General features: G+C 33.4%; 2 protein-coding genes across 2 annotated transcripts; one reads left to right on the forward strand and one right to left on the reverse strand.

Annotated features, from left to right (window-relative positions):
• The first annotated feature begins 595 nt into the window (after nt 1-595).
• On the forward strand, nt 596-2,158 carry LOC146944938 (uncharacterized). Its single transcript, XM_085748000.1, has 8 exons — nt 596-730; nt 825-920; nt 1,008-1,088; nt 1,218-1,280; nt 1,427-1,482; nt 1,612-1,717; nt 1,803-1,872; nt 1,977-2,158. The coding sequence occupies exons 1-8, from the start codon at nt 716-718 to the stop codon at nt 2,156-2,158; spliced, it is 669 nt and encodes a 222-aa protein (XP_085604126.1). The 5' UTR covers nt 596-715.
• A 2,361-nt stretch (nt 2,159-4,519) lies between these two features.
• On the reverse strand, nt 4,520-12,085 carry LOC146944939 (elongation factor G-2, mitochondrial-like). The gene is made up of 12 exons (XM_085743325.1): nt 11,668-12,085; nt 11,158-11,489; nt 10,914-11,076; nt 9,610-9,684; nt 7,893-7,988; nt 6,288-6,355; nt 6,117-6,183; nt 5,439-5,477; nt 5,247-5,307; nt 5,044-5,132; nt 4,875-4,946; nt 4,520-4,788 (listed from the first exon to the last, which is right to left on the reverse strand). The coding sequence occupies exons 1-12, from the start codon at nt 11,971-11,973 to the stop codon at nt 4,711-4,713; spliced, it is 1,446 nt and encodes a 481-aa protein (XP_085599451.1). The 5' UTR covers nt 11,974-12,085; the 3' UTR covers nt 4,520-4,710.
• Between the last annotated feature and the right edge of the window lie 1,645 nt (nt 12,086-13,730).

Raw genomic sequence — 13,730 nt, forward strand, 5'->3', positions numbered from 1 at the left:
GTGCGTTAAAAAAATTATTTAGATTTTATGTGCGCATTTTGCTTCATTTTCTCTTGTGACATGTTGTTACCCTCACCGGTTGTGGGAATGGCTTGATTTGATTGTATATGTGTAACGTAACCGAGTCTCTTTAATATGTAAAAAGATGCTAAGAATGATATCTAAGTTTGCTCTCAACAAAAAAAAAGAAAAAAAAGAATGATATCCAAGTTTGATTATTTTTCTTTAGTTTGGGTGTTTAGCCCTCTTTTTCCACAAAAATAAATATTATGGTTAAGTTTATTTAAGTATTTTTTTTTTGTCTGTAGTTTGTTTTTTAAAATATTTTAATGTAGTTTTAATGTTTTTTTCTTCTTATAAAGAAAATGGCGGCAAATTGTATTCTAAAGATGGCTCGGGTGGCTCGGATCAATATTGCATTGCAGTCTATGCCCGTCCATCTGGACGCCTACGTGGACATACTACGTTGTCCCACTGCAGATGGAGTGTCACACGTCTATATCCTACCCGTGGAGCATCGCCATGAGGTATTTTTTGTATTTTTTTGTTAATGTTTATTTATTATCTATTGTACGTAGTTTGTTTTCCTGTATATGTAGATGGGTGTAAAAATCATTGTCGGAGTTCCCATGTGAGGTATTGCTTCTCATATGTTTTCCTTAGCAATCTACCATGACAAATTGCCACAATTTAACATGATGGAATTGATGGTCTCATGTTTACTCCCAAGGTCATTGATTCTGTTATTGTGAATCATTTCTAAATTGTGTAACTTAACAACCATGTTCATTCCTTCTTTTTAAAAGCTTTATTAATTATTCCAGGAATCAAGACGTGATGCAAAAACTATGATGGAGTTTATCAAACCGCAATTTCTGTTCCTAGAGTTAGACGAGTTCAGGAGAGATTCTCTAGAATTGGTGAAAATATACTATTTTTTTAGAGGATATATATTATTTATTTATCATTATTTATATTATCTAATTTTATTTTATTTATTAATCTAGGAAGATAGCGAACTTTGTGTTGCATATAAGGCAGCACAAGCAATGGGGATTGAACATGCTCTTGGAGACCTTGACCCGTTTGTAAGTGAAATTTATATTTCCATTCTTTTGATATGATAATGATATTTAGTTTTTTTTTTCTTGCAAGTAAAATTTATATTTCCATTCTTTTGATATGATAATGATAAACTTTTCAAATTATGATGGTAGGATACGTGGTCATGCAAGATTAAAAAGACTAAGGAGCTTTGCAAAATCTTTGGAGAGAAACATGTAAGTGTATCTACTCATTTTTATTAAATAACAATATTTTTATCACTATATTACACATTTGGTCGCATTTTTTGTTTTGTACTTCCATTTATGTTATATTCCTCTCTATTTTCAAATTAATAAATTACAATATTTTGTCAACGTAGAAGAAAAAATTGGAAAGGGTCGCGAAAGATATGGTTCACATCGATACTCGCAACTTGTAAGTTTTAAAGAATATATATATATATATATATATATATATATATATATATATATATATATATATATATATATATATATATAATAATTATTTTATAATGAGTGAATAATATATTTTTTTGTGTTGAAGGATTATGACATACCGACTATGGCAGCATGCTCAGAAATTTCCATCAATATTAGCATTGGTTGGCTACAAACACATGTTTGGGATGCACCATTACTGGAACATGATAGTAATGTTCAAAACTAAAAAATTACTCTTATTTTTATTATATATTTTCTTTTAATATATCAATTTTTTCATTTTGTTTTTGCTAGAAACCTTCGCATGGAGGAATATTAAAAGAAGCCGAAATGCTTGAAGAGTACATGCGACGCGAGAAGATAGGTATGAATAGTAGGATTTGAGTACTTTCAATTTTATTATTTTCTTGATTCATTTTGAGTTAATTTACTAACTTTTTTAAGGAACAATTATTTTCTATTTGGGAGTCTTTGGTATTCATTATTGGTGGCTTCTAGGCGAGGCATTAAATAGGTCCCTCAATCATGTAGTAGGGTCAAGAAACAGGCGTGTTCGGACCCAAATCCCCAATCGGCCTAAACCGCAGGTGTCATATAGAGGACTTGCTCAAGAAATTTACAATACCACAAACATATATTGCATAGCTTAATTCAACATAACATCAAGTAGTGCTACACAATAAAGATTGTTGCATAATGAGGCTTTAACACAAGTACAAAAAGTTGAAGAAATATGGAGATGTTGCTGCTTCTGCAAAGGAGAAACTATAGTTAAACATTACTCAAACATTTGCAATATCATTTGTGTGTGTGTGTGTGTGTGTGTGTGTGTGTGTGTGTGTGTTTTTATGTGTGCTGATTTGTGTTGAGCTACATAGATTCAGGTTATCAACCTCCTTCTTGGTCGACTCAAGGCTAGACAGTGACTGAGGCAAGCAGAAGACATCTTGATGTTGACATATGAGTAAATATGGTGTACATATTACAAGTCCCAAATTCTCCTTGATACTTTCATTTTGAATCCTATCTTGTGTGATATGACAACTCGTCTTTCATAACCTTTTTGCATATACAACTCTAGGTTTACTTTTTCGTTGCATCTTCCAAAAGACTTTGTTTCGTCTTTCATGTCAAGTATTCAGTCTCATACAACATTTTACGTATTATAATTGTGTAGAAATATTGACTTTAATCTTTCTTTTTTTACAAGTGCAATTCCTTTAAACTTGAGTTCGAGTGGTACTTTTTCATCACAATTTTAAAAATAAACTGCAGAATTAAAGCAAATAATCCATACCTGCAAACAGTTAAGGTCCATAATATCATACTTTGATTTCTTCTCAATAACCTGCCGCATGTATTGCACAGCATAAAATACAGCAAAATCACAGAAGTTTCAACCATAATAAGAAATTTCCAAAAAAAATTGGACAAATTTGTAGCCTACAAGTCTCTTAGCTAAAAGCAGAGAACAAAGTAACTAGTAAAAAGAGACTGTTCTAATTCTCCTCTTTTAAATGGATCTCCTGACAAGCAAGGTGTTTTGAATTAATGAAAGGCTAACATTGATGTTCTAATATTATAGGAAAAGAGCAGTAGTGGATTATTGAATACTAAAAGAAAACGATACTATTTGATGGAAGAAGAATCACAGCAACTTCATTGGCCTCTGCCCTACATCCACTGCATAATTGAACATATGTACACACATATCAATAAAGAGAAGAATAAAAATCAAAATATAGACTCTAAAGAGAAGCAATATCAGTGTCCAAAAAAAAATAAAATGAAATACCTCTTTCCATGGCTACATATAACACAAGGAAGAGAAATATCTTCAGGGAAGGTGAAGGGAGGTAGGGATACTACGCTGAAAACTGTAATCATGAAGTAACTTCCAAAAATGAACAACAGTAATTGTAGTTCAAACAAAACATGTCCACACTTGCCTCTATATTCCTCATGCGGTATTTACTTCCTGCAAGAGTGAGTTCCTTTTCCCATAGGTACTGGTATGGATTACACTAAGCCCTTTAGACGTGACACAGTACATAGAAACACTGAAACTGTAACTCGATTGGCTTAAAATAAAAACCAAAAGTTGAGAAATGGATGCAGTGCCATTTAGTTCATTTACATTAGTTGGTTACAAGAAATAAATCATAAAAAGACGTAATTTAAGTATAATAGTTCTTCAAACATGATTGAGGTCTTCTTATTTGACATTTGAACACAATACAGTGTAACGTAAATCTCAATCAAATGAAAGAATAAACGATCAATTTAGTCCCTAACCTGGGAGGCCAAGTAACAAAATTGATGAATTGGTTCATCATCTTGCTTGTTCATTTACCTCTCTTAGAGCAGCTCCACTTGATGTTAAGATCAGTCAATTTTCTTCCATTTCTCAAAAATATATCAAGGAATCTGAAAACTTCAACAAGGCGGATGCAAAAGTGAGCATGGATTACATGAAAATAGGAAAGAGATCTGAACAAATCAATTCCAAAAACCAAAAATGGATTCCACCCCATAACAACAACGCCTATAAGGCTAATTGTGATGCTAACCTGGGATTGGGTGGTTACCAGTGCATATCCACTGTCATCAGAGACTCAGCGAAAAATGATAGCGGCGTCAAGTTGGAAGGAACATGTATCTATGGTCAAAATAGCAGCTGTGCAGCGAGCGCTGAACGTCACCCAGAATTGTTGCTTGCGGGACATCGAAGTTGATTCGGATTGTGAAACGTTGTTCAAAGAAGTTAATATTTGAAGATCGAAATTTGGGGGGAAATAGTGAGTCAAATCCAGCAAACCCTAGATTCATTCCGAATGATCAGAGGAGGAGCCAAGTAACATTATGGCCCAACTGTTGTATGACATTCCCAATAATAATATATATAGTTTTTTTCAACAAAAAAATGTGATCTGACATAATGTGGTGTTTGTGTGTGGATTTGCATTCCACAATTATTTTTAAATTTTGCAATGTTAATTCAAAGTTCAAAATATCATAAATAATTTATTTTATTTACATGTGTAATGAAATACATACATTAAAATATAAATTAAAATCAATAACAAATGCACTATAAATGTGATATAATAGATACACAAGCGTAATGGCAAATCAGATCTTTCATTTATGTCAAGAGTTAAAAAGAAAACATTTGCACGTCCTTCCATCACCAAGTTATAATTTAACACATGATTTCTGAGTTCGTTAGTTCAATCATTATCAATCGCTTATTGGCATACACCGTCAAAACTGGTGACTCCTGCAGTCATTTAAAAACCAAGACGTCATGATATGAACATCAAATTTATCACATAAACGCGAAAGATAAAATGAATAAACTACAACCTCCCACATCTCCAAACCATCTCGGGAAGTAGTAAAACCCTTTCTTTGGAAGCCATTCAAATATTTTGTAAGCTAAAAGCAATACACAAAACAAGAGAATTAAGTTATATAAATTGCAATTAAAGCCAAGGCAAGGAAGTTAATCTGTCATGTAAAATAAACTACTTACTTGCACTCCAGACTCTCTAGAGCCCGACTCAGAAGCATCAATAGAAGTAGTTCTTGTATATCTTACTAACCCATCAGTAAAAGTATCTCCTGATTAAATAATGAACAAGTAAAAAAAAAAAAAAAACTTCCGCATTAAACATTTGTTTCTCCTAGGAACAGTTTCTCTAAATACACTATGAAAGCTATGCCAAGAATAAGAACCTGGTGCATAATTGACATCAAACACAGCAACTATTTCTCCAGCATGAGCCTCTTGAATCACCTGCCGATTTGGAAGAAGAATCCCAATTAGAATTTAAAGAGAGATATGGCAAAACAATTATAAAAAAATTCTTCAAAGACATCGATTTAATGAGAAGATCCACTCATCAGGGTGAAAAGCTAAAAACTAACATCCAACCAATCATTACGCTTCCGAAACAATCGAGGAACCTGCATTTGCAGACAATAAAGGTTTCAGCCACAAAATCACACTAATTTCAAAATGCAATAAATGAAAGCAGAGACATTGTTTTCAATCATGTTTCATGCTAGTACAAGCTAAAACTAGCACTAATTATTGTTGTAGCAATATTTTTAGGAAAAAAAAATTATAAAATGAGGTGATAAGACTACAACATGCAAGAGGATAATATTAGAAGTATGGTTAAATAGTTGCTTCTCGATAGGATAAGTTCTTGAAAAATTAGTCGATATTGCTAGTAGGTAGGAAGTAGCAAGTAAAAATTTGAATCCAATCGCACTCTGTGTCAGAGACTTGAATCCGTGGACTAATAAGAAATTGATAATCTTGAGGGTAAATTAATATTGAAAGATCCCATAATTTTGTATATCTTTGTAATTTATTCTTCCCATCACACAGTTTAATTACAACAGCTACTATTGTAGATTAGGAGTTTGGAAAACATATCGTAAATGCAATCTTGAATTGAGCCATACATTCATCAAAAATGAACAAACTGTGTAACAAAAAACCAAAACTAGGTATCATAGCAAAAATAAATGCAGATCCACAATGCAAAACACCATGTGCACAAGACAAATGCAATAAAACTGGAGCCTAAAACTTACCTCGAATGTCTTGCCAGTGTCAACGTTTGTAATAAAATCCCCCTTCCGAATGACACCCTCATATATTCTTCACCCAATAAAAAAATAAATATAAATAGATATAGATATGCATATACAAGACAAAACATACAATTTGAAATAGGATTTAACCATATTTAAAGGTCAGGGTACCTTAGATATGTTATCTGACCATACTTCCAATTCTCCTTCATTGTGAAAGCCAATGCCACAAGTGTATGCTGTTAAAATAGCCCAATAATACTCTTTTAGTAGAAAAATATAAAGAATAACAACCATGTTTATCAAGATTCTGTAGAACAATGCAGTCTTTGCTATTGTGTGGTGCACAGGATTAGAATGTGTATAACTATGCGGTCTTTTTTACAACGAGCCCCAAGTTTGTCAGATTACAAAACTGAACATTGGGCAATGGCTTTGTGAGAATGTCAGCAATCTGAGCCCGAGCAAGAACATATGTCACAACTAGAGACTTTAGCAAGAACCTTTTTTCAGACAACGAACAAATCAAGGTCTGTATGTTTAGTTCTAGAATGCCGAAGCGGGTTATGACTCAAAGCAACAATGCTTTGATATTCAAAATAAATTATTTGTGTGGAGGGGAACTTGCAGCTGATTAAGTAAGAGGATAATATAACACCTTAGACGTAGCTAAGGTTATGAACCACCAAGTTAGGACCAAGACATAAGAATGCCCTGGAAGTGGGCCTCCTTTTATCTTATATCGGATGGCCAATCAACATTACAATAGACCTGCAAACTTGCAGAAGACAAAGGACAAGCATCCTGCAGAACTAAATCATGATCTAGAGCCCTTCCCCGATCAGGTGACTCTGCTAGCGTTGAGCCACAAACTAGCACACTTTATGAATACTATTCCAATTTCTAGTTTAGTTATTGGTCACATACTGTAGTGCACCAAGTATGGGCCTGTACGTGGAAAGATCTTCAATGTAGTCTGAACCAAACTGAGACAACACAGGATTCCTAGGAAGGAAGTAGAGAAATCCTTGGTAGAGGCCATATCTGCTTCTGGAGTAACCACAGACATAATTGGACGGAGAAATAATCAGAGAGCTTCAAGAAGTGTGCTTAGCCTCTATACCAAGGAAGTATTCAAGCTGACCAAGCTATTTTAGAGCAAGACAATATTATCATGACATATACTCCCTCCGTTTCATAATGCGTGTCACTTTAGAAAGAAAAAAATTGTTTCAAAATGACTTTCATCTTCACTTTTCAACATAGAACTTATTAATTTATTTTTTTCCATTTCTGCCCTCTTATTATTACTAGTACACTACAAAAGCATTACACCTACTTTGCATTTAAGGATGGAATACACACCAATAATTAATAAGGCTAGTTTAGTAAAATTGTTATGTATTGACTATTTTATCGCATTCCTTAATCTTTGTGCAACAACCTTGAAAGAAACTCATTTTGAAATGGAAGGAGTTTTATAATGTTGTAAGATGTGATTTATGTTTTCAACTTTTAAAGTAATTTTCCTATTATCATTATCATGATTTACATATATTGATGCATTTAATTTGGATTTTTTTTTTTTTAGGGGACAGGCTAGAAACTTATAATGTTATTTCACACGTATTAATATTTAAGTCAAATATGGATATTTCCTGTTTCTAGTGAATCTAAATATCCAAGATTCAAGAAATTGGCCGCATAATTAGAAACTCAAATTGCAATTTCTGACAATCAAGATAACAAAGGATAAAGTTTCTTTAAATCTGGTACCTTTTCCCCATTCTTAGATTGGTCGAGAGCATAATTACTAGCTTCAATTGGACAGGGCAAATAATTAGTTACACCATCCAAAAGTAGTTGTAGCCCCTGTAGCAGATTCAAAACATGAAAAATGTAAGAGTGATAAAACACAATATTAAGAGCTGGCTTGTATTGTATGCATTATTCAAGCCAAAATCAATGTTATCAAATTGCGGCCATGGCAGATTGCAGTGAAGGATTTTTGCCAACTGCGACGGCCAATTTGTGATCAAGGACGGCGGCAGCATGGTGTTTTATGGCAGAAATAGTGCCTAAAGATGGAGGATTTTTGACCTTCTTCCATGGTTCACCATCTGCAATCATTAACACCAGCCAAAATAGCAAAAGCGCTTACAAAGAAAGAACCCTCGGTAGAGCTACAAGCTCTTTTGATTCTCTGTCAACAAACTAATGACACAATTATGCCTAACTATAATAAACCCATAGTTAGGCGTAACTAACTGGCCAACTCAACATAACAAATAACTTTCATCCGTAGCCCACCTTTCTTCCTTCTAGTTTATATCTTTCAGATAATAGGTCTCTTTGGGCTAGAATCCAACATTTGATCCAAGTCCTTTTCAGTCTCATCATCTGATGAAGGCCTAGAACTTTGGGGTAGTGTCTAGCATAGGGATTTTCAAAGACTTGTTTGTGATTAAAAAAAGTCGCTAATTACACAATTAATATCAAGATGTTTAAACTAGAAGTCCAAAGAGCCCTTAAAGTCTAAATTAATGTTTGGAATATTGTTCCTAATAGGATTAACACTAACGACTTGCTCCAGAACTAATCCTTGTATCTAAGGCATTTCTCTATATAAATTAATCTACGGTGGTTATGGTTGGAAAGGGAAGCTAGATTTCTCAAGAATATTTTTTTCTGTTGTAGACTCCATTTGGCTGCATGGCAATATCGCATAAGTTTTGTCATTATCTTTTTCGTTTGTTTGTGTGAGGATGTCTTAGCTTCCTATTTTGTACTCTGCTCATCCAACATTAGTTCTTTCTTAAAAAAATAAAATAAAATATGACACTGTATCGATTGTGGATAAATTAAAGAAAGGAATAAATAACAAACTCAAACAAAAAACAGTCCATCAGACAACTTCTGTAACAAAGCCTTATAAGAGAAGAAAGTTGCCAACTTTTCAAAAGAATGGTAGATCATAAATCAGATTTTCCCCGTATATAACCATAGTAAGGGAATGGAAAAGCTTAAAACATAGATAGTTTTCAAACACAGCTGGATTCTAAGTAAACATTATCAGACAGAGATTGCTCTATCATTATTTATTGTTTATCAAAACAGTTTAGATTTATATGACAGAGATTGCCCTTTTATTATTTATCGTTTAACTCTATAAAGCGCCTTGTACTAAGCTCTGGGGTGGGACATAAGATTTGGCCAGATCCAAAAAGTTTGCAGAACGACCTGACATTTATGAACCCACTAGTAGCCATCATCGTACAGAGAATGCTATAAGTGAATTCAATTTCCAAAGTGAAGTCTCTTGAAACTAACTAAATTACATCATAATCATAGTAATAAGTCAGAATTAAAGAAAAAGAGAACGTGATGCATCTACCTGAGAAAAGTACATGATGCACATATGAATTCAATGTTAAAGAAAAAAGAACATACAACACAGAATGCACATATGAATTCAAGGTGATTCAAGGGTTACCTTATTATATTTGAAAGCATCACCCATGAATACTGGTATAAATTTATGTGCTATGGTGGCCCTACGAACTGCTTCCTACACACAATAATAACAAAAAGAAAATGATTTTCAAAATAGTACTCGGATAACTACTTGTTTTCATAAATGAAATATCACTACATCTAAAAATACATATAGGAAAATGCATCGGCCTGCAAAGATGCATGGACAAAAAGTGGGTTTCCAAAGGATCTAACCCTAAAACGTAATGCATGCATAAAATGGATTTGAATCAGGAATTTTTTCATCTCAGAACTTCTGAGGGATAATACTGGTCAATATTAGTGTATATATGCCTAGTTAAACTATTTACAAACACCGACTTAAACTAATTCTGTTATAAGGTTAGCTAGAACTTAGAACAGTTAGCAACCACTCTCCCTACATATACTTCACTAGTTCACTCGTGTAATCAAATTCACTTAATGAAACATATTCCAGATTAAGAATACTTATCTTTCCTCTGTCTAACTTCTCTATTAGGAAAACCAGCTAACCAATGCTACTAAAAAAAGCAATGTAAATGAGATTTTGGAAAGTGGTTCCCATCACATCAGCCATGGACATGTGTGATTCTGGCGTGCTTGCCACTGTTGTCTACTCTATGCATAAGTACACGGCATATAGATAACATGCCAGAAAAAAAGCAATGTAAATGAGATTTTGGAAAGTGGTTCCCATCACATCAGCCATGGACATGTGTGATTCTGGCGTGCTTGCCACTGTTGTCTACTCTATGCATAAGTACACGGCATATAGATAACATGCCAGTATAGATACCTGTTGAAAATTTGGGGCCTAACTCATCCTTACAAAACCGGTTTGTAAGGTGAGGAGTGCCTCCTCTTTATAAACTCTTATCAAGAGTCCTATCTATCTGATGTGGGACTAAATCCACCCCCCCCCCCCCCCCCCCCCCCCCCCCCCCCCCCCCCAAAAAGGCAACACAATGAAGGTGTTGGAGGCTGCAATGAAGGCAAACCAAAGGCCGCAATTTAGGCAACTAGGGGCGAACCACAATAAAGGCTAAATTTCCAACAAGACCTTTTTAATATTTTATAACGTTACAAAAGGACACACTTGTGCTTTTTTTAAGTTGATACACATCTAGGATGCTCAAACTTGAAGATCGTCGGCACTTTATGACAATATGTTGATAAATTATTTGTTAGAAGTAGAACATATGACATATCTTCACAAAATGTAAACCAAGTAATAAACATGCAAAACTCTAATGGAAAAAAAACACAGAGTTACCCCCACACCTCAAGATCAGGTGCTGATATGGGTTTGTCACAGCGAAAAGCTTCAGCAAGTTTATCGTCCACCTCAGACACAGTTTGTATGAGCTCACGCCTTTTTTCTGACACCAAGGCTTCCATATCTGCAGGAACTTCTTCAGGGACTTGTTCAACGACAACCTTTTCTCTGCAATAGGCAGCAACAATTGAGTGAATAATTTAAAGAATAATTGTGGGTATAACCGATGCAGAAGTTACAGAAACAGACACTTGAAAATAGTAGGCCTTTAATTGAACAAGATCAACAAGTCCCTTAAAATCATCTTCCAAGCCTATTGGAACTTGGATTGCAGCACTATGATGTTGAAGCTTAGATCTTGCTTGGTCTATAACCTGCCACGGATTTGCTCCCTTGTGGTGAAGGTTGTAGATAAATACAAGTCTTGGAAGTTGATATCTTATCATTAGCTTATCAAGAGTAATGGATTGAGTTTGCACCCCAGCAACGCTAGAAAGAGCAAGAATGGCACCGCAATCAAAGGCAGGCAAAGCAGGCTGAACCTCCTCAAGAGTGAAATCAGGTGAGTGAATTATGTTAATCTGCAAGGAAAAAATTTATTTATAAAGAAAGTGACCATGAACCGGTGCGCACTAACCAATTCGCGGTTTGCAGCAAGTCCAGAGAATAATGTCACACTATACAATTAGAGCAACTTACTAAAGTAAATCCTAACTAATGTAATAAGTATTGAAATTTGATGAGTATATTATTACTTACCAAATGGTTTTGGTAGTTTTTCCAGACGAAGGAATTGATAGCTGGGCGACTCCCCTGTATATAGCAGATAGTATGTTTTATAAAACCGTAAAATTTAGCATAATATATCTCCTCTTCTCTACTTAAGTCATCCTGTAATCTATCCTCTATGGAGCTGCCCTTGCTAGGGACGTCGTTGAGTCCCGAGATCCATATGTTCCGCACCCGTTTCACTGGCTCCGACTCTGACGAAAACTGACGACGGAGCTGCTGGAAACTGGAAGAAGAGAGAAGGCGCGGGAAGGAGGACCTTGAAAAACGAGCCATGGTAGTGGCGGTAGTGGAAGATATTTTGTAGAAGAAAAACGTTGCGGCTGAAACCGCGGCGCCGCAAATCAGAATCAGACCGAACCTAACTGTTGAACCTTAAAAAGTTGATGTTGAACTCAACTGTCTCTGTTCCTTAAAACATGTTTTTTTTCCCGTACAATTTCAGTTACACAGTTTATCTCAATCTTTCAACCTCACTTTCGAAAAATATTTTATAATTAGAGTTTTTTTGACAAAATTTTATAATTAGAGTTTGTCACGCCATTTTGTTCTTTTGCTGAATTTGTATATGGATTTTTCAAGATTTAAATTATGATTTTATTTTTGATGTGAGTTTTTAGTGTTCGAATATATAATTCTTTTGTCATGTTTTGGAATGAATTTTAGTTTAATGTTTGAAAATTTATAGGCAAATAAAATTCTTTATTGATCTTTAGATTTTCAAAATGAAATTCGATGTCTTCACCTTTCAAAAAAAAAAATTCATTTTGTTTTTTATATAAATTTTTTATTTAACCCTTTAATATTATATACTTATATAATAAGTTTTTTTATTCACTCTTAATTATAAGCAAAAACGTATAACCTCACACTTGTTAAAAAAAAATCAATTAATGCAACAAAAATCTTCTTTATTCTATAAAAACGAGAAAGTCTTGCATAAATACATACACAAATAAAATTATTTGAGTACACACACATCAATAAAAAAATTAAATGATAAATAAATTAGTCACATTATTAAACTAAATTATTTATAAAAAAAACATTTGTATGAGTATATCTAAACTTTTTATATATGAGTTTGTTCGTACAATATATGCATTCTTAGAAGTGTAACTTAAAAATAAAACTTATATGAGGAGGGACCAACTTTTTCTAGGAATAACTCCAAGTAGAATACTCCACTCAAAAACTCATTATAAACCTTAAATTTTACCAATGCAACAATAAATTGAAAGTTCTTATTGAATATATAAACTCGACAAATTATTATAAAAAGAGGCCTCTTATAAAAATTCAACTCATGTTTTGTAGAATTGTAGTCCCAAATGTCACGTGAGTTGAAGAATACCCACCTCTTTTTACTACTAAAAACACAACTTTTATATTTTAGGATAACTCATTTTGATTGTCGTGTAATGAGGTAATTCTTCGATGTATTGAAATTTTAAGTCTTGATTATACACAATGTTAGTTTTTTTTTTTTTTGACAAAAACACAATGTTAGTTAAAATAGTGTATATGTTAAAATGTTTTGTTAATATTATCATATTAATCCATCAATATACGTATTTATTGTTATATTAATTTATATAAGTATTTATCTATGTCATATCAGTCACTGTATAACAAGAGCTAATGTTAGCATTGAAATTTGAGAAACTATTTTAAGTTAGAGACTATTTTTCTTAAAAAAAAAAAAAAAAGTTAGAGACTATTTTTTTTAACTAACAAAGTGTATAATGGAGAGCCATTTTGAAATTTTAGTACAAAAACTATAGGCTACTCGTTGTATTACCCTTTATACGGAGTTCGTTATTTACTTTGTTTTTAATATGAATTTTTTATTTAGCCATTTAATATTATATACACCCTCCATATAATAAGTTTTTTTCATTCGATCTTAATCTTTTTTTTGAACAAGGCAAGATGAGATATATTAACACAAAAGAAAAAGTTCTGCTCCCTAGCAAAAGAAGTGTCTAAAGAAACAAAACCAAGTTACAACAACTAGTTCGGATGAACCTAAG

Source organism: Medicago sativa, chromosome 2, assembly GCF_051527215.1.
Source record: "Medicago sativa cultivar Bolivia chromosome 2, Bolivia_mono, whole genome shotgun sequence".
Classification (NCBI taxonomy): Eukaryota; Viridiplantae; Streptophyta; class Magnoliopsida; order Fabales; family Fabaceae; genus Medicago; species Medicago sativa.

Excerpts from the sequence above, each read along its gene's own strand:
- LOC146944938 (XM_085748000.1), top strand. Across the intron at positions 921-1,007 it reads GGAGAGATTCTCTAGAATTG|GAAGATAGCGAACTTTGTGT; the intron begins GTGAAAATATAC and ends TTATTAATCTAG. Across the intron at positions 1,483-1,611 it reads CACATCGATACTCGCAACTT|GATTATGACATACCGACTAT; the intron begins GTAAGTTTTAAA and ends TTTGTGTTGAAG.
- LOC146944939 (XM_085743325.1), bottom strand. The coding sequence starts at position 11,973 with ATGGCTCGTTTTTCAAGGTCCTCCTTCCCGCGCCTTCTCTCTTCTTCC. Across the intron at positions 11,490-11,667 it reads AAAACTACCAAAACCATTTG|ATTAACATAATTCACTCACC; the intron begins GTAAGTAATAAT and ends TTTTCCTTGCAG. Across the intron at positions 5,308-5,438 it reads AGCGTAATGATTGGTTGGAT|GTGATTCAAGAGGCTCATGC; the intron begins GTTAGTTTTTAG and ends CCAAATCGGCAG.